Source organism: Wolffia australiana, chromosome 19, assembly GCF_029677425.1.
Source record: "Wolffia australiana isolate 7733 chromosome 19, ASM2967742v1".
In the NCBI taxonomy this organism is placed as follows: Eukaryota; Viridiplantae; Streptophyta; class Magnoliopsida; order Alismatales; family Araceae; genus Wolffia; species Wolffia australiana.
This window is the reverse complement of record NC_135853.1, coordinates 3,492,494-3,517,622: the sequence shown is the minus strand read 5'-3', so window position 1 is coordinate 3,517,622 and position 25,129 is coordinate 3,492,494. Positions and strand designations below refer to the sequence as shown.

The 25,129-nt window shown below is 35.8% G+C and overlaps 1 protein-coding gene across 2 annotated transcripts; it reads right to left on the bottom strand.

Moving 5' to 3' along the window:
- Positions 1-6,121: 6,121 nt before the first annotated feature.
- Positions 6,122-21,009, bottom strand: CTEXP (kinase family with ARM repeat domain-containing protein). Of its 2 annotated transcripts, none has more exons than XM_078590440.1 (21): positions 20,754-21,009; positions 19,271-19,369; positions 18,728-18,876; positions 17,660-17,732; positions 16,714-16,836; positions 14,853-14,961; positions 13,488-13,567; positions 13,122-13,203; positions 10,495-10,634; positions 10,311-10,421; positions 9,835-9,951; positions 9,642-9,731; positions 9,362-9,415; positions 9,211-9,285; positions 8,985-9,060; positions 8,513-8,612; positions 8,346-8,415; positions 7,937-8,010; positions 7,652-7,761; positions 6,748-6,963; positions 6,122-6,647 (listed from the first exon to the last, which is right to left on the bottom strand). In XM_078590440.1, the coding sequence occupies exons 1-21, from the start codon at positions 20,877-20,879 to the stop codon at positions 6,292-6,294; spliced, it is 2,430 nt and encodes an 809-aa protein (XP_078446566.1). In that variant the 5' UTR covers positions 20,880-21,009; the 3' UTR covers positions 6,122-6,291. The 2 variants fall into 2 exon arrangements, with proteins under 2 accessions (XP_078446566.1, XP_078446565.1); XM_078590439.1 differs by having other exon boundaries at positions 6,122-6,650; positions 20,754-21,008.
- Positions 21,010-25,129: the final 4,120 nt, after the last annotated feature.

Sequence of the window (25,129 nt, the reverse complement as noted above, 5' to 3'; positions counted from 1 at the left end):
TAGAAGATAGTCACTGAATTTGAAGAAATATTGGTAACCATCATTCGTTAAGGTCAATATATCAATATTGAACCAGTAAAAATATTACAATTCCGCTCACATAGACGATAATAAAAGTTTTCAAATTATATTTTTAAGATTAATTATATGTTCATTTATTATTATACTTTTCATAACCTTTTTTATTACATTTAATTATGTTTATTTTTCACGAAAAATTGAACACATCAAATGAACATTGCATAGAAACAAACATGAACGTGAAGATTGATGGTACTGTTCTCTTTGCTCTTCTTGATGATGATCTTAGATCATGTATTAACCTTAGGGCATATTCACAATTTTCATTTTTAGGGAAGTAGCTCACCACTTTTGACCTTAGAGCATGAATCTAACTTCCCATCGTTGAGTCCTCAGTAGAGATATCTAATATAGCTGAACCACTAGAGAACAAAACATCAAGAGATAGTATGGTAAGAGATGGAAAAGGAGAGGATAGACCAATAAGAGATGTGCCAAGAAATGATGTACCACACGGAGATGGAGCAGGAGGAGACAGACAGCAAGGAGATGAACCATTATAACTCAACACAACAAGAAGCTCACTTCAAGGTTAGTTCAAATACATTTATCGGAAGTAAAAAAGACTCTCCCATATATTCAAGTCATGATTCTACTTCATATTTAGTACTCGATTATATATGAATATTTTAAATAGAAATATAAAAGATAAATATATTATTTAAAAATATGTCCATTGGATGATATAAACTAATAAATAAATGGCAAAATAGAACATTTTCAAAAAAATTGATTATAAAAATTAATTTATTTCTATATTTATCATTGGATAATATCATTAAAATCAGAATGTTTTATAAAACTTTGTAGGTCCTGTAATTGTTCTCTGAGAGGTAAAATACTTTTGGAATTCATGCCCTCCATTCACTCAATCAAAAATTGATTATATAGTAGAAATTGAATCAATGACATATTTTATAATTGAGAGCAAAAAAATCATCTTTCACAAGTTAATTCCAAACTTTATTGGTTACTATAGTGAGATCTTCAAGCCACTCAGATGGCTGATGTCAAGACGTATCCATTCAATCTGAGAAATGAATTTTCTCTTCTTTGCATCAAATTTTGTTTCAAAAAACCTGATTTCCTCCTCATCCCATATCACCCAAAATCAACACTAAAAAAGGAAAAGAAAGAAGTGGAACGAACTGTAAATGGCTTGCATGTGTGTCAAATGAGGGTGCTCCGTCTATTTTAAATTCTCAAGGAAATTTGAATAAAAGTCCATAAGAAATTTTCATTAAGTCCCCATCTCCATTAAAAAAACCCAAATTTACAAGTATTTGTACCAACCTCTCAAAATATTACGTGTGTGACCCTCTCGGATCATGTAGCATGCTACTTGATAAATATACAGTCCAATAATCTTAATTTTACAACCTTATTAATTTTATATATTAATATAAATTAATTAATCAACCATTATTTTTACCCAATAGATATGTTGAGTTTAGAGCAGTGGACTACCAAGAAATGCATCATGCCCTAGAAAATAAAATAGAGTATGTCAACTTTCTCATTGAACCTTTACCACCATTGCTTTGTATATATAAACCTTCATCCTCGCAAGACTCTTGAATGACTTCGAGTATGGTGAGCTGTCAAACCTTTATTGGTCATTCTAGTTAGTACTAGACATGAAAGAACTTATCAGGTAATACATTATTTGAAATTTCTACTACTTCATCCAGGGGTTTAATTGCATCTTCATCCTTTAGCCATTTTCCTCTTAAACGAAGGGAGTACGATCCCATCTTGACCACATAATCAGATTTGTGGACTTCTTGCTGCATCCGAGTGAAGGTGATTTAGAATATCATAGTTAGATACTCCGAGGTTGTATTCAAAATAGAACCATCCATCCGCAAGTTGTGTTTGGTTTCTTTGGTCCACCGAGCCCTTAATCAGGGAATGAATCAACTTAAATTATGTGAGGCACAATACCATTCAGGGATTCATACAGATCAATTCGTCAAACTCTTTCCCCAAAAAACACCTACCATATGTCATTATTTTTTCCACACTGATGGCTATGCAATCAGTCATACTCATCATATGAATGAGATATATAGTGCTATTATTTTAGGATATTTTGGTGTCCTTCTCGAATATCCTTTAAATATGAATATTTAGCACATATGTTTAAAGACATGTGATGATTTTAATATGATCCCATTAATATTCACTTAGTCATTTCATGTACTCATGGACTTCATTTATAAGCATGACACATGCATTGTGATGCATATATTGTATCAATAGATGTCGAACATAGATGTATAATGTGAGAGTCTTGCAGGCCACAAATATTTCCAAAATATATGATCATCAACAATCAAACTCCAAGATAATTATATTTATCTATAAATAACTTACATGATGGAACATGCTATTTGTTGATTCAATATCATTGATGATTGGTGGAGATGGAAATCCAAACAAAGATGATAACATTAACGAAGATGGAGTGTGGGGAAATATAGAGGAATGTGGACAACATCAGCGCATTTCTTAAGAGAGATAGAAAGAGATAGAAATACAAAAAACACATAATTAGAGAGTGTGAGAAAGAATAGAGAGCAGGGAAGACAAAGTAATAAACAGTTTTTGTCTGTTGAAATATATCAGGAATCTATCCATCGGGAAGACATCATCAAAGTTTTTTTGTGACACACCTTAGGATTTTATAATGTTTTAGATGAAATAGAAGTTCTTCTTTGTCTCCTTATAATTAATTATCATTCAACATTGTTACTATCAGATTATTTTATATTAAATGTTAAATATCTACCATTCTCATTCATGCATCCTAAATTTAAACCTTATTTCTAGTTCACTGTTTTAATTTTTGAAATACATTATTCGATTACTTATGTGAATATTTTAATTGGATCATTTTTTTGAAATTTAATAAATTTAACTTTTAAATATCTTTACTATAAGTAAAATCTTTGAATTCATTTAGACTTTATGTTCAAATTATTTCATGTATAATCATGAAATTTATGATTTTTCCTTATGACCTATAATTTTTTCTACGTTTGCATTCATTAATTCAACAACTAATTTCAGTAATGAAAGGAATGGTCCTAATGTATATAAATTACGACTGTGGTGTATGATGCTAAAAATGTAGCATCACTTCAATCCAATATAATATTACCAGATAGCTATAATTTTCTCTTAAATATCAAATTATTCAAGCCAATATCAAATACATCAATTAAAATCCAATCGATTAGTCAATTTAATTCACCAATAAATTTAATTCAATCCCATAATACACTCAAATATTTTTTTATTTTCATTTGGGTGCAAAATAAATCATAATGATGAGAGATAAGTCAATTTGAATGATTCTATCACAGTGAGATATTTTTTCTTACTAATCTTGATTAACCAATCTCAGCTGTCTTCTAATCTGAAAGATCAAAGTTCATAATTTTTTATTCAATCCAAATAGTTCTCATAATGTGTCTCTCAATCAAATATGTTACTTTTCACGTAAAATCTCTCACAAATTTAAGACAACGTAACTAAGAGCAAAATAATAATGATCAACACGAAGGAAGATAATAAGCAATCTAACTCTTCTGTGTCCTAAATTTGAATACTTGTTTACTTCCAATATAATGATACTATCTCATTGAAAATTACAGTAACTACTAAATCAATATAAAACCCAGTCTCAAATATACCACTCTAAAATCAATGAAGATAAGTTCTCGATTTATGTCTATCTCTATCTCTCTCTCTTTTTAATAATAACGTCCATAAGTTTGTCTCCGTTATATATTTTGAATTTATACCATGATAAACATACCAATTTTCAATATTGATATTTTCACTTTCAAGTCCAAGTCTCTAACTCTCTTTCTCTCAATTTTTCATAACATCATATCAATGATAAATATTTCAGTGCCTGCCATGCAATATGAATCTAATAGAATCAATTTTTTATTTTTTATTTTTTATTTTACTTTAATTCCGAATAATTTGAGTTATAATTCAATATTCAATGTTATGAATATCATATCTAAGAAACCCTCTATATGATAGACACAATCTACAGGCATATAATCCAGTGTGATATAAGAGGAATAATAATGTATCCTCTTAACTTTTTTGCTAGTATTTACTCTTTACTCTCTCTTTTTACTTACTCTTACTTCTTACCGTTTTATTCACTCTTGTTATTTATCCTTCCCTTGCTATAATTTAACTGCTTATTTTTTTAATCTTACTTATTGTGGTGCCCTGATCCGATGATTTCACTTAAAATAAAAGTAATGTTTACCTTATAGTGGTTTATTCCCCAAGTTCTTCACATCTTCAAGTCTTCTTATTTCGTCTCTTAATCTTGATGCCTTGTAACTGTACTTATTGCGTATAAAATGGTCTCTGATGCAAGAAGTATTGACTGGAATATCACAAGATGATTAATAACACATCAATACCATTTATATCCCAAGACCAAATTGAATAATTGAAGCTTCAAAAGCGGGGGCCAGAATTTTTTTCACTTTCTGTATAGATTATGCACCAAAATATTTCAACACAATCTCTACCTCAGCATAAATTCAGGAAGTGGAGAAGCCCATTCAGGGTTAGAATTTCATAAGAGTTAGAAGATTAGGGGCTGAAATCAGGGAGATAAAAAATGGGAAGGACGGGTTATTCTCTCTCTCTCACTCTCTTGATTTATATTTTGATTAGTTTTCTCGCCCTCCAATCATCTGGGAGATCCTCTTGGCAAATGCCATTGAACTCATAATCATTGACTGATCAGATGACAAATGGATTTTGATTACTCCATTGAGGGTTTCTTTTTTAAAGATTAAATATCATTCTTATTGTTTTGCCCAATCTGTCCACTCAAAAGAAATCTTGAAGTGGTTCTGGGTGTCAATTTTCAAATGTAAATTAGTGAAAAATCTAGCATTGGCATTATATAGTTTTTTCATATAGTAAATATGTTAAATATCCATAAAATAAAATGTTGTTTTAATAGTCTTTGCGACATACAAGGAAGCATGTGGATTACAATGGACTATAAGGATGAAATATATGAATCTTAAAATACATTCCATTATAACTGTCAACTAAAAATTAATTGAAAATTTCAAAGATGTGTTGTTTTTTAAATTTTGAGTTTGAGATTGATTCAGAGCTAGTAGAGAATAAATAATTGACCTAAACTACATCCAAAATTGAATTATTCTGGGTTATTTCACCCTGAATAATAAATAAATTACCTGGTATAATCTGATTGGTTTTTTATTACAGCTTTAGAATAAGTAAATCGAAAACCCATTTTCTTTGAAATTCTTGAGCCAAGATAAATCCTACGCAAGGTTAGGTACGATTTAGTTGTCAAAATATTTGTAAAGCATGTTTAAAATTGTGTTCTTTGTCACCATCCTATTTTGGAAAGTTGGCGATTAATGGCACACAGTTTCTGGGGCATAAGCAGTGATGAGTTATTCTTTACTGAGGTTGTGAATGGCATCTAGAAGCACACAAACTCTTAAACTGGAAAACTGGATCTTTTTAAAGTCAAGGTTGTGATTTTGCACAGTTAGAAAGTTTGAACAGCTTTATAGTTCAGCTTTGCAAGAAAAGGTTGTATCACAGGTAAGACACCAAGGATATACCTAATTTTTTTCATCTCAAATCAACCCTACTGCATTAAATATTTTTGGGAGTGAACCACAATTTCCTAGTAATCTCTAGAATCACTTTGATTATGTGGTAATTACAATTTCAGTGACAGTTTTTGTGATGTGAAAGGATCACTAGCAACTATTACCAAAAAGAATAACATATTCAAAAGATTGTACTTCCCAGCCACACATAGACAAGAGAGAAACTGAAATATCAAGAGAGAAACCAATGAAATATCATTTCCTGTTTTTGAAGGCCCTCTTCTATTTTTCTCCCTTTTTTCTATTCATACCATGCACTATAGCTGAAAACTGGTACAATGGGGGGAATATTCCAGTTCATTGATGGATCCAGACCATGTTTCTTCATAGTGGGATGTCAAAAAGGGATAACATATATGAAATTAGAGGAAAAAATCTGATCAGAGTATCTAAGAATATGTGACAGATTGAAGGCTTTATCATTATTTCCAAATATCAATGAAAGAATTTTACAGTAGAAGGTGAACCTCGATGACCAGTTTGCTGGGCACACAGCGTGCTTCCTTCAATGCCCGGAGTTCCTCTCAATTCGTTGGGCACCCAACTTTGTGGGCGCTGCTGCCTTTGTCTTGGCCCCTCTTCCAAGGGCCAAAGGTTTGACTCTAGTCGTCGGCGGCGCTGCTGCAATGGCAGCCCATGGGTCACTCTCATCGACAGAAGCAGCAGAGACCGAAGACCGTGGCCCAGTTAATGGCTTTGACGATGTTTTTGGCGCCGGCACTGCAATTGAAGCCCATGGATCATCTTCAGTTGATTTAGCCACCAGTTTGACTGGCGGCACAGGCGCAGATCCCCAGAGGTCGTCATCTTCCTCCGGTGTTGACGATGTTGACTTCCTTGGTTTCGCCCGTGCAGAACTCGCTGCTGAAATGATTATCAAACTGAAGATTACTTTCCAAAAATGGATGACTTCTGGGGAGGATAAGATGTCCCTGGACTTTCTGTAAAGGGCTGAGTTGACCTGAGTTGACCACTGGCCTCTTCTGGGCAGCTTGAATTATGGCTGAGGGAGCAGAAGGCGGCTTGAAGTCTTCAAGGGGTTCAACATCATCCCATCCTTCTTCTTCCTTATTTCTATGGTCCTCGTCGAAGGCAGCTTGTTCAGCATCCGCCCAGCCGTCAGTTGAAGTCGGAGACGGTGGAGCCGGATGATCAGTCAAGTCAGAAATCTTGTTGGCTGCAGGGATAAGAAAAAGTTGGACAATTTTGTGATAAAGTCAGTGTGATAGGAACCAGACTCTGACACCAAATGATAAGAGCCCTGATTTGGGTTCCTATCGAGGAAAGGGTTAAATGAGGGGTCAAAATGAAGGAGGCAGGGATCGACCGGGAATAAGCAGCCAGGAGATGCAATGAGGGATTGACAATCACAGGGGAAGGGAATTGCAGAGGAGTAGGAATGAGTCATGGGATGAGCTAGCGGAGGATCCAGTGAGGCAACCACAGGGAGGAAAGAGAATTGCTGAAGGATAAAAGGGAAGGGGAATAAAAGACAGAGAGGCCAAGGATATGTTGAGACAAGCTAAGATTTCTTTCTTCATTCTTGACTACTCTCTTGAAGCGAGGATACCCATTCAAGGGGAAAGAGAAAACTAACCGTAGCAATAAGAGACAAAAATGCCCCCTACTGGACCAAAGTGCTGAATATGCTCCTGGAGGTGAGGTAATAGGATTGTACCACCATGCAGGTTATTGGTCGACCAAATGAATTGGAAGAGACACATCAACAATTAACAGTTGACTCCTTATTTAAATGACTGATGGCGAGGAGATTTCAAGAAAAAATAACATAACTGTTTTTTGGGGGGGAAGAATCGCAGAAAATTTAAATTTTGAGGAAACATTGGAGAAAACAAGAGGAGTACCTGAGCCAGTGTTGGAGCCGGCAGGAGCCACCGGGGTCTCAGACTTGATGGAGGTGGCCACTCCATGCTCGGGGGTTTTTCCTTTTGCAGTAAATGAGCTCATGGCCCATCTGTAATTTCAAATACAGCACTTGTCAGACAGTTGACTTAACAAAATAAATTCTTGGCTGCAGCAGATTGGGGGTAACAAGAAAAAATATATTTTATTCAACAAAAATGCTTAGACGCGGATTATAGAAGGTAAAAAGGAAAAACTATCTTCTATTCATCAATGTCAATGCTCACCCCAAGAGACTAGTGTTCACAGGAATTAGCGTGTTCTCTACCGCAGAAGTTTCATGCGAGTCTCCAGAATTCATCTGCGTCAGGATTGCAAGAGCAAAGGGACCACAGCAAGATGATTATAATTAAATATCAATAAAGAACATTATCATTCTCATTTTCATAGAACAAAAGAAATTTTGGTTGTGATTGTAATAATTCTCATTCGATAAAAAAATACAAAAGGAAAACGATAAGCAAAATTAAGGAATCCTTAAAAGTTAACTTTTTATGATCACCGATTGAAAAATTAAATTCTGATTTTTTAAAAAATAAAAAATATTTTTGAAAATTAAATTCATATGAATTACATGTTTTCGTTCTCCAACATTTCTTTCAGTTTCATCACTTAAATGTGGTGTGAGAATAGTACCTTCTCATGATACTGTTTTGATATCTGTAGAAACTGATCAATGGCCTGAAGCGCTTTAGTTCTTACATCACTGAATACAGAGGAAAGGTTCGTGAGCCACAACTAGCCCAAAGATAAATAAAGAAAATTTGTGCAACCTAATAAACCAAATATTCTCCTTATTTAACCTGTCCGGATCAATTATTAGCACAACAATACTGGGTAAGATGCGCGTAGCAATTTCAGTCATATCATAATACGAAGCAGTGGCAGTCAAAGCCATGACTCCTGCAAAAATTATAAGGAATAAGGAATCTGCTAAAACAAATCGACACAAGAGGTGGATAAAGAATCTGAAATATTTACAGATATATCCTTCGATGACCTAAACTCATTAATTAAAAAATATTGCTTAAATAAAGAAGTATTATCTTAAGTGGCAGAAGAAAAACGAATCAATTCAGAAAAGCAAGAAAAATGTTTGGAACTGATTAAAGTGATCAAATAGTGAGAAGTAAAAAATAATAAATCGATTTATCCTCGAGTAGAAGAATTCAGAAAAGAGGTTCCTTGATGGTCATACAAATTGATATAAGATTTAGAAGAACAAAGTAAAGCAATGAAGAAGAATAAATGGACGAGAGGGAGATTCCAACATACCTGCTGCGCGGGCCGGAGAGAAGGTATCTCGCAATGCACGAATGGTAAATGCATTTATCAAAACCCTCTTTCTTGTCTGAATATCAAGAAAAAACCCACAATTAGTTTTGTCAACAAGCTTTGAACAATTGACCTTGAGTTTAATTCATTTATGTTGATGGCACGAATTTGAGATTATTGGATCAATCAATGGAAAACAGAATATTTTCTTGAAGAGCACACTAACCCCCTCATTAAGGTAGCTGGCAATGTTACTAAGGAGGATTGTCGTGTTTGTCCGGATTGCTGGCTCTTCGTCCACCTGTGAGACATTATTGAAGAATCAACACTAATCTACGATCAGGATACTACAAATAAAATAAACAATGAATGCGGACCTGCAACTTGGAAAGGTACTTCAGTAAAGATCCCGTTAGAGTCCGCTGTGATAACTGCATGACATTCACCAAAATATAAAAGCTTAGTTAAATCATCACTCTCAGGTTATCTTCAGCTTAAAATACACATCAATGCCTTAGTTGTAACTTAATTTGTATAAAAAGCTCAGGAAATTTAAACTAGTTTACTTCTTTCGAGGAATCATGCAGAGACTAAATGAGAAGATGAAGAGAAGAAAGAAAGAAAACTCTACAGTGCAAGGCGAACAATGTCTTGTACCTTTGGTGCCAAGATAAGCATGGATTTCAACGTGAGCTCACGTAGAAAAGCTGACGTGTCAGAGAAGCCAGTAGCAACATGAGAGAAAACCTAATGATCCAAAAATGAAGAAACATTAGCAATCATGTTTTTCAAGTATCAATCAAAGACCAAAATTGAACGCCTGAATTAGATTCAAGAACACATCGCTCACTTGCTCATCAACAATCTGCGCCGACAATGACTCCCCAAACTGATCTAAATGTTGAAGAAGTCCAACCCGAATAGCACGATCATTGGATGCAAAAAGCTTCACAACTGTGGGAAGAACCTGTGTGCAGAAGACAAATGAATATGGTGAACCAAGGAAACTAAAGGGCAGAAAAGAGAACTTTGAGAATCTTCAACCCCTGTGAAGGGCACTTGTCATTTGCCTTAGATTAGTTTCACTTAAAATAGATGACACCCTTCCCTGCGGAAGGCAGACAAGAAGTTGAATTCGCTAGGAGATCCTCCCAGAGGGGTTCAAGGCACCCACCTGGGCTTGTAACCAGCGTTTTTTCCATCTATCCTTTTTTTTTCTCTTTATCCTTCCAAGTTCATTGCCCAATGGAGATTTACCCAAGGTTTCTATCAGGAAATAAAAATCAGACGAGGGGGGTTAGCAGTTACTGAAGAAGTATGGACTACCTTGCCATTGAATTCATCAGAGGGAAGCCATGAGCCCATTTTCAAAACAGGTGCTAAAGCTGATGCTGTAGCCGAACCAAACTCGAGAGCCGACGATAAAAGTGGTAGCAACTGCAAAAGTACAAGAAAGTCATTTCCTCCATCAGGATTTACAAATGCCTGGAGGATGAGATTCACAAATTACCTTTTTCAAGACAATTTGTCGGGGAAGCTGTTCCGCTAAGTTAGGAAGCTTGCGAAAGAAGGAATCTTTCTCCACGCTATCTTTTAGATTAAGAATTTCCATGAACTGAATAGTTTCCACCAGCTTATTATGAAAGTATTCTGGCAATCAGTCAAACATCTAATCAGGAAAATAGGTCGCAGATGCTTTTGCAAAGCATTACAAAACTTTCAGAAAAAAACACATAAAATGATACTGTAATCTCTGTAACTTTGGCAGTTAATATTGCACAAGATAGAATGAATAAAATATTGGGCCATAAAACTGGCAAAAGAAATCGAGGATGATAACAATGCCACTGGAAGGTTAGTTAATAATGAGAGTTAGTTTAAAGTAATTTCCGCTTGCTTTTACTTTTAATTCGACCGAAAAATAAATGTCTTACTTTAGAAATAGCGGTGTTAAGAGATCATTTAGTCCTTTGGCCTTGAGTTTGTGCATTCTCTATGAATAAGTGATAAAACTGAGGAAGAAACGGAATTCTCTCAGTTGAGTAGTGAATCGATAGTGCTCTCTCAAGGGTTCATGGGTCCAAGGACCTTAGCGAATAGGAGAATCCAATTGGTTATACTCTTGCATCTCCACTCTTTAGCTCTTGATTCTGTAGTTTTTTCTCCCTCATTGAATCTTTCACTTCTTGATCATGATCTTCTCTTCCTTGGTCTCTCCATCTCTCGATCTCTCTCCCCTCTTTCCTGTTAGGATCAAGATCCCTACGACATCAATTGTATCTCATAAATTTGTGAAGATAGCTGCCTAACTTTTATTTATGACACAAAATATGAGTCAAAAAAATCAAACAAGTATGAGATACACCCTTCTCTATGTACCTCTCGTCCATTTTTCCCACGTTTCCATTTTCCATTTTGACATTTTCATTTTCCACTTATTGTATTATCATTTAAACTAATTGTGCATTAGAAAAAAATAGGGAATTTAACACCCTGCAGGCTAGAACTTTCAAAAATTGGCAGATCCATGACAAACTTTGAATTTGCCATCCTACAGTCCAGATTTTTTTAAACTGCCAGATCTAGGACGCCTACCCTTACGTGGACACCGCCTGCCTGCCAGGTGGAATCCGGAGAGTCCACGTAAGACGGGATTCCACCTGGAAGCCAGGCGGTGTCCACGTCAGATACCCGATTTCTTACGGGGATCGAAGGGAGAAGGGAGAAGGGAAAGGGGAAGGGGAAAGGCCTCCGGCGGGGAAGATTTCTGAGGCTCGCCGGAGGCCTTCCCGGAGACGTCCCACACCAGGCCTCCGGAAAGGCCTCCGGCGACCTGGGAGGGCCTCCGGCACCAGGCCTCCGGGGGGCCGTAGGAGGCCTTCACGATTCCTCCGGCAGATCTTTCTCCGGAGAAGGGAGAGTGTCGGGCAGTTCATGCTAATGCACAAAAAAAACTCATCTTTTATCAAGACAACGAGCTCTTTACATCCTTTGGTAGGTTCCTCGCCAACCAGTGAAAAAAAATAAAACGAGGTAACAGACTGCAACGAGCAACTATCCGCTCTAATCTCCGCCGCTTCCACTCTTCAAAGATCGAGGGCAAGGCGAGAGAGGGTCCTTGCCCATTGCCGACTCCCGACTACACCTACAGAATCTAAGTAAAAGACACCGACTGCTTCCCTATTCACAGCAAGGCTCAGCCAACGACGGGTTTCATGCGCCGGCCTCCTCCGGAGAAAGATCTGCCGGAGGAATCGTGAAGGCCTCCTACGGCCCCCCGGAGGCCTGGTGCCGGAGGCCCTCCCAGGTCGCCGGAGGCCTTTCCGGAGGCCTGGTGTGGGACGTCTCCGGGAAGGCCTCCGGCGAGCCTCAGAAATCTTCCCTGCCGGAGGCCTTTCCCCTTCCCCTTTCCCTTCTCCCTTCTCCCTTCGATCCCCGTAAGAAATCGGGTATCTGACGTGGACACCGCCTGGCTTCCAGGTGGAATCCCGTCTTACGTGGACTCTCCGGATTCCACCTGGCAGGCAGGCGGTGTCCACGTAAGGGTAGGCGTCCTAGATCTGGCAGTTTAAAAATATCTGGACTGTAGGATGTCAAATTCAAAGTTTGGCATGTATCTGCCAAACTTTGAAAGTTCTAGCCTGCAGGGTGCTAAATTCCCAAAAAAATAAGAGGACAACGAAAAAAGCTATGCTGACTGTTTAACAATGTACCTTGAATTCCCTCTTCTCTCTTCTCCACAATTTCTCTATGACACTGTAGGGAAGGGAAGAGAGGAGAGGAGAAACGAGATCCAAGAAAATGAACAACTAACTTGATGTCTATTCTCTATGGGGTTCCTTGGCTTATATAGATGCCAAGTTGTACATCTACATTGGCTAATAGTAGAAGGCCCAGTACAAGAAAGTACCAGAAATAGAAATGAATAAAAGAAAGAATGTTCCGGCTGACACCGACCACTTCAATTTCTCCATGCCACCCAAAGATATAGAATGAAGATCTCATTTCAATTTACTTTTTTTTTTGAAATAAAACAAAGAAACAAAGAAGCAGCATAATAAGACATAGAATATCATTTCAAGTCCAAATCAATTACTCATAAAAATTCATCTATGAGAGCCACTCAGACGAACTTACCACCATTATCTATGAGCTTGGCAGGGTTCAACCTTCTTGAAGGATTAGAGCTCAAGAGCCTTTGATAATCTGGAAGCAAAGACTACAAGAATGTGGGGGAAAATCAACGATAGACATGACAAAACCAGTGAGAAAAAATGTAAATCAAGAAAAAAAGGAAAACACCTATTAGCACTGGAGATAAAATGGGGAAAGCTTTTTCAAGAAGTTTCTCCCTCAAATCAATTATGAAAGTTACATAGAAGCTACTAGGCTGATTGACATAATCATGCCTAGTAGGCTGATTGACGGGATTTATATGACAATATTTGGTTTGCCATCCTACCACATTAAGATGGAGAAAAAGGAAAAAGAACAATAATCAACCTTTGGTATGGCAGAGGTGTCCCGCAAATCCTCAGTTTTAGCCAACTTCAAGCCAGAAAAAATTTCATAAATTAAGCAACCTGGGAAAATGAACAGCATTGATAAGAATTTGTATTCTTTGAACATACTGCACAAATTAGCCAAAAATATATGAAATAATCCCCAGTTTATCCTCCTAAGAATCATACCATCCCCTGATTAAAGATTCAAATATTATCAGACTCTATAAGGACATAGTGGTAAGAAATATTTCAATAATCTGATAATGCAGAGAGAAGAAAAAGGACGTAAAAGTTTCCAGATATTTTCCTGACACCCAAGTAGAGGCTAAATGGAAGAGGATGATTACTGTGGCTAGAAAGAAGAGATAAGAGGAGAGGAAAATGCGGGTGGTCAAGGATGCCCGACATATCACACAATATAGGTAAAACTTTCTGTAGGGCTCACTGGGTACTACTCTGTAGAGCTCAGCGGAAACACTATACTAACGAGGATCCCCATCCAATGACTTGATATTGAACTGATGACATCTCCTAGACACCCATCTCATATCCCAAAGGTCTTTGGCACTCTATCCATTAGGGGCATTTTGGTCATTTGTTCATGTAGTATTTCCCTTACTGGTCAAACTTCCTAATGCCAATTCAAAAAAAAAAGGCCTTCATTTGTTATAATCCCAGAGCTAAGCAGAAAAAATGAAACTAATTCATGAATACAGTTATCTGCGCTGGCAGAACAAATAATATATCAATAAACTAGGGAATCTGATGAATTGTAAGTGCTTATGACTAAGTAGAATTTCCAAAAAAGAAAAATACAAGTCATAAGCGATGAATTGTTCGAGGCCACGACAAGAGTGTCCAGCAATAAAAAAATATGAGTCAGAAATGATGAATTATCAGTGCCCATGACAGCACAGAAAGTCCATAAAGAAAAACATACGTGTCAGCAGTATGCGTACTCATTTTATTTCATATCTCTTGCTTTAATAGGAATTATCTCATAATTGAATCCCTTCAACATTTCACTCGCCTTAAAACAATTCAAAGCAGCTTTTCCAAGCAAGCAAATGGTAATCTACAGGTTCTCCAACACCCATGCACCATCAGGAAGTACTCAAAGAGAGAAGGGACATTAAACTGCGTAATGGTTGGACAGTTAACAACAAGATTCATTGTGCTGCGCATATGAGAGAAAGAACAGTAGCGCACAATAAGCCAACATTTGGTATATCGATATTTGCATCAAAGAAATCTAAGCGTAAAATAAGACATTGTATTTTTATTTTTTTGACATTGAACTATAAGACATTGTATTTAAAGTGCTAACATGATAACCAAGAAACAAAAACAAACAGAAACTGACCTAACCCCCATGAGTCAATCGCCCAAGGAGGGGATTTTCTAATTGTCTGCCAGTCAGACTTCAACAACTCCATGGGCTTATATTGTGATCCAATCAGCCACTCGAATTGCTGTATGAGATAAGGGAAAGAGCACACACGAAGTCAATTCATCTAGAAACACAGATTGACAATAAAAAAATTAGCTATAGCTTTCAACACAGAAAAACCATGAGCGCTAAAATGCAAAAAGAACAAACAACATCACTTCACATTGTGCAGTTTTTAATCAAGTTTAATTTGCATTTATAAGATAGGAAACAATGATGAAGGGAGAGGTTTTAACCAAGAATCGTAACTGACAAGTTGTCATCAAAAGATCGTCTGAAATTATCTTACTGCTAGCCTCAACTTAAAATAAGAAGCTAGATTCTGCCAAAAATATTTTTTCAAAGAAAACAAGGAATATCCCCCCAAATCAGTGATCAACCCAAGGCTATTAATATATATGAACTTTAAATACATGAACGACCATAATACCCCCCTCCTCACTCCCTTCTAAACCAGTATGAAACAAAGTTTTCTACCTCTCCACCTCATGAAGGATGCTGTCCGTCAAGGCAGGCTGACCCTTTAACAAAACCTCATTATGGTGCATGCTCTGCCAAAAATAATTGTTGAATACTCTATATGTTTCCCTTTTTTTGAAGAAAATAGGACAGACCACCCGAACCTTTGGCCCACCTGATACTATTAAAAAAACAAAGCCATGTACACATCATTTACAGATGTGACCGCACATCCTACTTTTATCCCCCTCCCCCCCAAAAAGATATTAGTGCCTCAACGTCAAATATGACACTCCCGACTGAAGCCTTTCCTCCCTTGAACACCGCTTCATTTCTGTGCAACCATACCGCCAACAGTATTGCAAGAATTCTCCCCCACTCCATTCTGCTCCGGTATCCACCTGTCGTGACTGATGCCCAAAAATCGTCGTCTGAGGAGATATTCACCCCTGAAATCTGCTGCAAGGCCCATACTCCTTGAGCGAGGTGACATGTGAAGAAAAGGTGTGAGCAGTCTTCCTCGCCCCCAGCGCACAAGGGGCAGTCGACGGGCTCCGCTGGTGCCCACCTCCGCCGATAGACCCGTGTGATGATTTTCCATCTCCTCAACAACCAGCCGAAAATTCTCACTTTAAGAGGAATCTTTAGTTTCAGCATTATGTGACATGCCTGACTGACTTCTGGGTCATCTCTCGCCACCCCTCAAATCTTCAAGTATGCATCCTTCACCGAGAAAGGTGGCCCCTGCCATATCCATCCGTCCCGATAATCTGCTGATGGGCTGAGAGGTAGGAGGATCCCCTGCATTTCCAACAACTCCTCAAACCGAAGGTCTGATAATGTCTCAGAGAGGGTTGGGACCCAAGCCCCGTCCCAATACTCTATATGTTTCTTATTTTTTCTTATTTTCTTTTTCTCTCTCAATATGTTTATTTTCTCTTTTTCTCTCTCTTCCGTTATTCCCTCTATATGTACCTTCTTGAAGAGAACCCTAAAATAAGGAGTTTTGTTTTCTTCTACACTTTCTCTCTCCTCAGAGATTTCTCTCCCTTGAGGATTCTTCAATAATGACTACCAAAACATCTTTCTCACAACAATATTGAACCGAACCATTTCATCCTACTGACTGGCCCCTTTTAGAATGAGCAATGAGAAATAACCAAAATCAGTGCATACCCTTTGAAGAAAATTTGCTCAATACTCAATGAAAACAAAAATTCAGCTGAGTCGGGAGTTTAATAAAGGGAAACCATATCCACTGTACACTCAAGGCTGAAGCTCAAATAGGAATTTTAAGTAAAAATTGTAATCTTACAAGCATTGCAGAAGCACCAGCTTCGCTGTTCACTTCAAATTCTGAAAGAACATCAAATGCGTGCAGCTTCCAGTCCAAAGTTTGAGTGACAACAACGCTAGTCAAGCATACATTTCCGTGAATCTACGAAAAAATAGAAGCAATTAAAAGGAAAATCTGCATCTAATATTTGGATTTTTTGGTACATCTTATAGTTTCTGCAAACGAGCTGCCAAGGGAGATAAAATATTGAGAATGATAAAAATAAAATGAAAAGAGATAATTGTCCACCGACTCTTCAGGGAACCAGAGCATTCACACTAGAAAGAATACATGAGTCTAATTCCTTGATTTTTTATCAAATTTATGCAGTACATGAGGCAGCATGGCATACCTTATTTAGATTCTCAGAAAAGGAAGTGTATTTAACCAGAACAGTAATACAACATCCTAATCCTCTGGGCATGTCATTAAAACTTTATGCGAAAACAAAAGAAAAGCAAACAAAATCACACGTGCTGATGAGAAAATGCAATATGGTACAGAAAACAAAGCTTAAATAACATGTTGAGTAGAAAACGACTTATTTGAGTTGTTAACCAATTACAGAGGATCTGAGTACCAACTCTTCTCTCCAAAATGTTGGAACAGTAAATGAATGACGCTATGCAAGACATGAGATAGATAACTTGTTTTTTAACAATTTCCAACTCATATCCAAAAGATGTATATTAGCCTATGAAGCCACCTATATCCGCAAACGGCCTTCTATTTTGAATAAAAGTCTTCATAAAAATTCAGGAAAAGGAAGAAGAAAAGGTTATATTTTTAAAAAAGGCATATCAAAGCGACAGAGCATTAATTAAAATAAAAAAAAGCGACAGAGCAAAATCAGGGAAAAGAACTAGGGTGACACAGTGACCCGCTAGCCGCACACTCAGATGAATATTAAGGAAGAAAAGCGTACAAGTTTACAGTCGTTGTTTAGAAAGCTAACAGCTTTCGATATCTGGTGAAGCCCCCAAGCATAATATTCTTCCCTGAAATTTCCATAAATAGAATGCTACTAAGAAACAGGAAATGAACTAAAGCTGCATTACATCATAAAGGTTAATCCCACTGCCCAATTAGAGGATAAAACAGCACAAACTGTCCATATAAATAAATAAACAATTATTCCTGTAGAAATATCCACGGCCATAAAGGACCCACAACGATACATATTTTATGTGCATTCCAAAAGCAGCAAAATTTACCACTCGAAAAGAATAAAATGCACAGCGATAAAAAAAGTGCACCAATGATACATTTCCATTTATTGAAAGAATAAATCGGAATTAGCCTCATGCTTCTGGACCTCAGTTTAACAAATTTTTCAAGACGTGAACGAATCCGATATGTTCCCTGTGACATCTCTAATTCAGAAACAAATGGCGTTGAGAGGGGATTATGTGAAATGCATATTCTGATACATTGAGTTTGTTTTTGATGCGTTTCTAATTATATTGCTATTTTTTCATTATTTTTTGGCAGAACTCCTCACGTCCCTTAGGGTTGAACTCAAAAGAAAGCAACATATTCAACACCAGACATCATCCGTTTAAAATGGGAACCATTTAAGTTAGGCCGAGCCTGACAGTCGCTTATGTAATCCGGCAAAGAACACGTGAGCTCACTTACTACACATGAGATAAAAAAAGGATATAGCTTATGGGAAAATACAAAAAATATGCAAACATAACAAATAAAACATCACATGCTAACATTGTTTAGTATGTTTTGTTGTTTAGGCTTGCAAATTCATGTAGAGTACCTAAAACCACTTAAGAGGTACACATCAATGGTCGACTAGAGAAGGTACACACCTTTCTATCGATGGCACAAAGATCTACTCTACTCTTTCCAAGAAATGGAACAAGGCATGGAATAATATCCCAAAAGATTTTAATGAGCTAACAAACGTGGCAGCCAGAGGTATTCTTTAAAAGAATGATAAACTAGATTGCATTGTATAATTATAGGTCAGTCCGCATACCTTTTTGAACCTTGTAAACCTAACTCCTTAATCTTTTCCGAAAGCGGGATCACCGGTTCAGTCACAATGTATATTACATGCTTACCATTAGCAGTGTCAGCTTCAACCTCAGTGCTGTGGAGAAAAGATAGTATATTTGGATGACGGACCTGAAAAGAAAAACCACAAGCCAATGTCACTTAAGCTGAGGTCAGAAAAAGTGAATAATTCCCATAAAGGAGTGGATACAGCGTATTAAATTATGTGAAATTGGTAACAAATCAGATTTTTACAGTCGGCACATTTTTTAAGTAGAAATTGATTACATTGCAATTTTCGGTAATCTGTTATATGTTTAACATAAAAAAACAGTAAACTAAAGCACCTGTTTTTTAAATATTTCAAGAACCGATTTCAAAAGTATAAAATATGTAGAATGAAACTCTGGAAAAAAATTATCCTACCAACAAAACCAACAATTTAAACAATAAATTCATTAAAATTAAAATCAATGAATTACCAGGAAACCGTTTAATAATAAAAAAGAAACAATCGGAAACTTACAGTTCGAAGACGCTTCACACCATTACGACCAGCAATTATGTGCCCATCTTGAGCGCTGCTTCCTGAAAGCGAAAATATGGACACTGGGGATCCATCATCCTGGTGAAGGAAAAGAAAATATTTGCATGAGCTTTTCAAAGGAGGAGATAAAGACATCTCCACAAACTTAGTCCAGCACAAAACCCAAACTAAGATAGCAGAAAATGTCGAAAACATGATGTGATTATTTAATAAGTCCACTATCGTCCCTCAGGTTAGGACATAATAATCCAAGTTTTTTACTTTTTTAAGAAATAAATTTTTGACGCGTAATCTTACATCCCAAGAAATTTCTTGGCACCAGACTGCTACTATCAAGGCAATAATGCACATTTTTTTTACAAAATACCATTTGAATGAACGCATAAAAAAGAACATCCCATACTTTGAATATTTTCAATAAAACCATTGAAATCTAAAATCAATATTTTAAATAAAGCAAATGAGAAAACATGAAACTTAGAGCCAGCGATATCCCATATTTTTTCTTCTACAACCTCACCGATTACAAAGACTACTAAAATCTAAGCAATTGCTCATGGCTCGTGATTAATGATGAAGCCCTGTGATTAATTTCCCAAAGCAAAACAGAAATCTTCAATCAAGAAAGCACATTCTCAAGCTAACCCGGGTTTTTGATGTCTAGAACGCCAGAATTCAGAGAAAACAAGAGTTTGGGTTCGTAAATCTTAAAATTGAGATCCCACATCAATCCTTCAGCGAACCAGTTTTCATCAACCACAACCGAAATAGAAATCTTCAATACAAAAATGACATTCACTAGCTAACCATGCCCTTTTGGTGACTTGAACTCCAGAATTCAGAAAAAAAACAAGAGTTTGAGTTTTTAAATCTTAAAATTAAGACTCCATATAAATCCCTCAGAGAACCCTTCTTCCTTGCGGCAATTGAAATAGAAATATTCAATAAAGAAATCACATTCTCCAGCTTAACATGAGCTTTTGATAAATTGAACGCAAGAATTCAGAAAAAAACAAGAGTTCGAATTCTTAAATCTAAAAATTAAGACCCCGCATCAATCCTTCAGCGATCCCAACTTCCTAACCGCAATCGAAATAGAAATCTTCAACAAAGAAAGCACAGTCTCAAGCTTAACACGCCCTTCTGATGACTCGAACGCCAGAATTCAGAGAAAATAAGAGTTTGTGTTCGTAAATCTTAAAATTAAGATCCAACATCAATCTTTCAGCGAACCCATCCTCCTAACTGCAATCGAAACAGAAACCTTCAATAAAGAAAGCACATTCTCCAGCTTAACACCATATTTTGACGACCTGAACGGCAGAATTCAGAGAAACAAGAGTTTGCGTTTGTAAATCTTAAAATTAAGACCCCAGATCAATCCTCCAGAGAACCCGTCTTCCCGACGTCAATCGATATCGATCAAGACAGAGAAAAGACGGAATTTTTTTCCCGTGTGAACCTTGGAGGTGCCGCGGAAGTGTGTCCAAGAGCCCCAGGCAGTGGAATAGGGCTCGCCGACATTGTAAGGGAGATCTTTGATGCCCGAACCAGATCCGGCGACCACTCCTTTGAGAAATTTGAACATGGCGGCTTCCGCCGCAGATCAAAGAAGCTCCCCGACAACCTGAAGAACAGCAAGAACAGGCCTCGTCGGCAGATCAAACAAGCTTCCCCGATCCGACAAGGAATCGAAGCAGTCTTCGCACTTTGAATTTTCACCACTGTCTTGATTTTCACTACTACTCCAATAATTACGCATCAATCCTATGACATTATTTATTTGCGCCCGTGTACATAACAGTATTTAACAGAAGAAAGATCATGTTGCATTAAAAATCAAAACCAGAGTTAGTCTTCTAGTTTTGGAAATCAATAGTAAGGGAGATCATTCTTTCAAAAGAAGAAAGATCATGTTGCATTAAAAATCAAAACTAGAGTTAGCCTTCTAGTTTTGGAAATCAATAGTAAGGGAGATCTTTCTTTCAACAGAAGAAAGATCATGTTGCATTAAAAATCAAAACCAAAGTTAGCCTTCTAGTTTTGGAAATCAATAGTAAGGGAGATCTTTCTTTCAACAGAAGAAAGATCATGTTGCATTAAAAATCAAAACCAGAGTTAGTCTTCTAGTTTTGGAAACCAATAGTGGATTTACTCTTTTGATCTGAATTTTGATGATCAAGCATTGGATGTTGATTTTATTATTATTATTAGATCAATCAATGTTTGAAAGTTTTTTTTTAAACCATTTTACGAAAAAAACTGCTTAAATGAATATTGGCTCCTGCATAATAGTGATGTGTTGAATTATTTAATCCAAAGTTTGGAACAGTTTTGGAAGTCAATACCTTGATGTTGCGATGATGGGTTTCCTGTATTGGTCTGAATTTTGATGATGATGATGATGCTGTGTTGAACATGTGGTTTACCATTATGTTTAGATGAATCACTACCTGAAATGTTCCTTGTCAAAACCATTTTATGAAAAACTTTGTTACTCCAGCAACATTCATTGGTGAGCCTACTTAAGCCACTTTCTATTAAATCATTTTCATGTTCATAATTAAATGGGAAAAAATGAGCCTCGTTATACAGCCTATGAGCCAGATGGAACATAAACTTCTTTCTTCCAATCCATTCTTTGCATTCGAATGTGGAATTCCTTCTTAATACATTTTTTGGGGCCTTAATTGATTAATTTTCTTGATTGGAATATTTATAAAGGAGATGAAGAAAGAAAAGTATTTTGTGCCCTGACTAGAGTGATAAAATGTTGAGTTTTATTTTTAACATGTTTCGTTTTTATTTGTTTTAGATTAGATTATCATGCCAAAAGATAGTTCTGATCTATACCTCTATCGTGTCACCACCCATTCTTCAAAATTCCTCCCCTAGCAAAAAGTCCAGTTTTTGACATTTCATAAGATACCCTAGTTCAGGATGATAATAAATGATGAGTGATTTCATGTCCATTCTTATAAAAAAATGTTCATACAACAATAATGAAGAAGGGAATGTCATAAACTATGACAAAAACTCCTGATCAAGAGAGTTTAAAGGGACATTAGGAAAAAGTCCCACTTTTTTCTCGCATTCTTCTATGCGTTGTTTGTATGCTCGTAGAGAAGGAATGTCCAGTTTTGCAGCTTTAGTAAAAAGACCCTGAAACTGCTTATGAAGAAAATACCTGTTATACACAACACAAAACATGAACAAAGAAGATGGACTACAATGAATTTCAACCCCCAACTAAGAATTTTATTATTATTTTGAGATATCTTATGTTGAGTCTCATACAATGTGTCACACCATCAACTGCTTAAAAAATGTAGAGACGTCATGACCACATCAATTATTTCGAAAGAAATGTTTGACCTTGAGATGAAAGTTCTTGAGAACGATGTTTGATGACAGGATAATGAGCCTGATTAACTGGTACAAGAATCAAATGAAGACGACCCATGACAAGAACATAAATTTCATTTACAATTAAAAAAACTCACAATTCAAAAAACATTTATACCAATTATTGTCAATATTCAACATTTTAAAATATTTTTTCTTTCAATGTTATAACACAATGACATTCTTGTGGACATTCGTGTGTTATATAAGAATGAATAATAATGATGTACATGAAGAAATAGATGAATATTAAACTAGTGTCTATGAAATTATTCTTCTTTTGCCTATTGATACTAATCTTTCTCTGATTGCAAAAATTATTTTGGTCAGTCACATTATAGAATATGAAACCTTGGGATAATATCAATTATATTTTTGTAATTTTTTATACTAAAATGGGCTAAAATCTATCTCTATTGGAATGAATTCAAATAAAATATCTTTTGGTGAAAAAAATAAACATTTAATTGATTTACATGCACATGAGAATACCATCTTTCTAGATGAATATTAGACATTACAAGCTTGGCCTGCATATTAAAAAGCATAAATTTTGTTATTGGCCTGTCAAATTGATCATTATAAAATACAGTTATGATAAGGATGCAAATGCACACGTTACTAAATTCTAGTGACTCCCTTAAAGAAAAATAAAAGATATATATCACTGCATAATGTATATGAAAAATCATTTAATCTTGTTTTATACTTCAAGGAATAATGTATAATGTAAAAAAATCATTTAGTCTTGTCTTTCTCTCTAATTTAAAATAATGGTAAAACATATTCCTGAAAGAAAAATGTAAATATGAATATACTCTTACGGTTACATACCATCTCTTACATACACTTGTAAAGCCACAAGTAACTTTAGTTTTAAGATTTTTGCTTTCAGTGTTTGGTTACCAAAGCTAATTACAAAATTTCCATTTTGAATAATTTTCATTTGTCATTTTTTACCCTAGGGTATATTTTTTGTGTCCATATATAAATTTGCCTTTTGGAAATGCTATGATCTCTAGGGCTCTATATCATTATCAAGAATTAATAAAAAGACATAAAAATAGGTAATCCCTCACTTCGGAATGCTTATCTTTTAAATGTTTTACTTTCATCGCATGGAGGACTCTACATAAACTGAATAAAGGGGATTCTTTTCAAAATTGATATTTTTTTACTGAATAAAGTAAGTTTGCATTGTGTTTTCTAAAAACTTGTACTTGTTTAGAGTGTTTGAGTGGATCAAGAGAATTATAAAATATAGAAATTATGATGTTAGATAACATGTATGAGATTATGTGTGTATTGGAAGTATCCAGTGGAATGTATTGGGAGTTTAAAATCTATGATTAGGTTGTAAAAAGATTGAGTGAATTACTATAGGGACACTTTCTCCTCACATTATGGATTTCCCATCTTGCTTATGCATTTAAATTCTTCATTAACTTGAATTCTAAGTTGGCTACAAGGTTGCATAATCTGTGCCTGGACACACAATCTCCTCTCTTTGAGCCACCTTAAACCATTTTGTTTTTCTTTCTTACCTATATTTAGCCTCTTGACACTAACATCATGGCCTCCCTTCCATCACTATAACCATATAATTATCGATTTATGGAATACATCAAGTCGGTATTCAATATTTCTGATATTATTACTCCTGAGTTTATCTGTCTCTCTTATTTTAAAATATCTGACCACAAAAAAATTATATGTTTTCATTTAGTTTTTCACTTTTTAGCTTCTGAACTATGTTCTTCTGTATAATCCTCTTGAGAACACCACACTATTCTAAGAAAATAATTTATACACCACCAATGGCTTATTAAATTTCAGGTTTTTAAATATCTTTCTATAAACATTTATTTATCACGGCCTTCCCATAAAAATGTTAGGCAGTTATTCTTTAGTATTTTGTTTTACTTGCTTACAATTTTATTTCCACATTTACCATAAAAAATAAAATAAAATTTTTATACTGATCACAGATTAAATGAATGGGGTTTTCTCTTATTTGTGTTTATTTTAGGACGAACTGCCTATTACCTACATTTTCCTTTTAGTGTCCCACATGATTACACTTGAGTTTTTATCAACTTGGAGAATCTTGCAGACGATCATCATTGTTTCTATTTCTATATTTCCCCTTCATTCTAAAATATTTGAATTAATCGATACTTCTAATAGTTACATATTTGAATCATATTTACACAATTCAATTCTTCTGTAGCCATCCATTATTTGGTTTATTCGTCCATCAAGTAGATCATCTCACAATGAGGCATTATTGAATAACTAATTACTTAGAAATTTTTCAGAGATTAAAGGATGAGCAAATATGTGGTTCAAGGCTTGATTTCAACACACGATACTCTCATAGTTCCCTAAAATAATATTAATGTCCAAAAACATTGGAGCTCCTCTATTTAAACT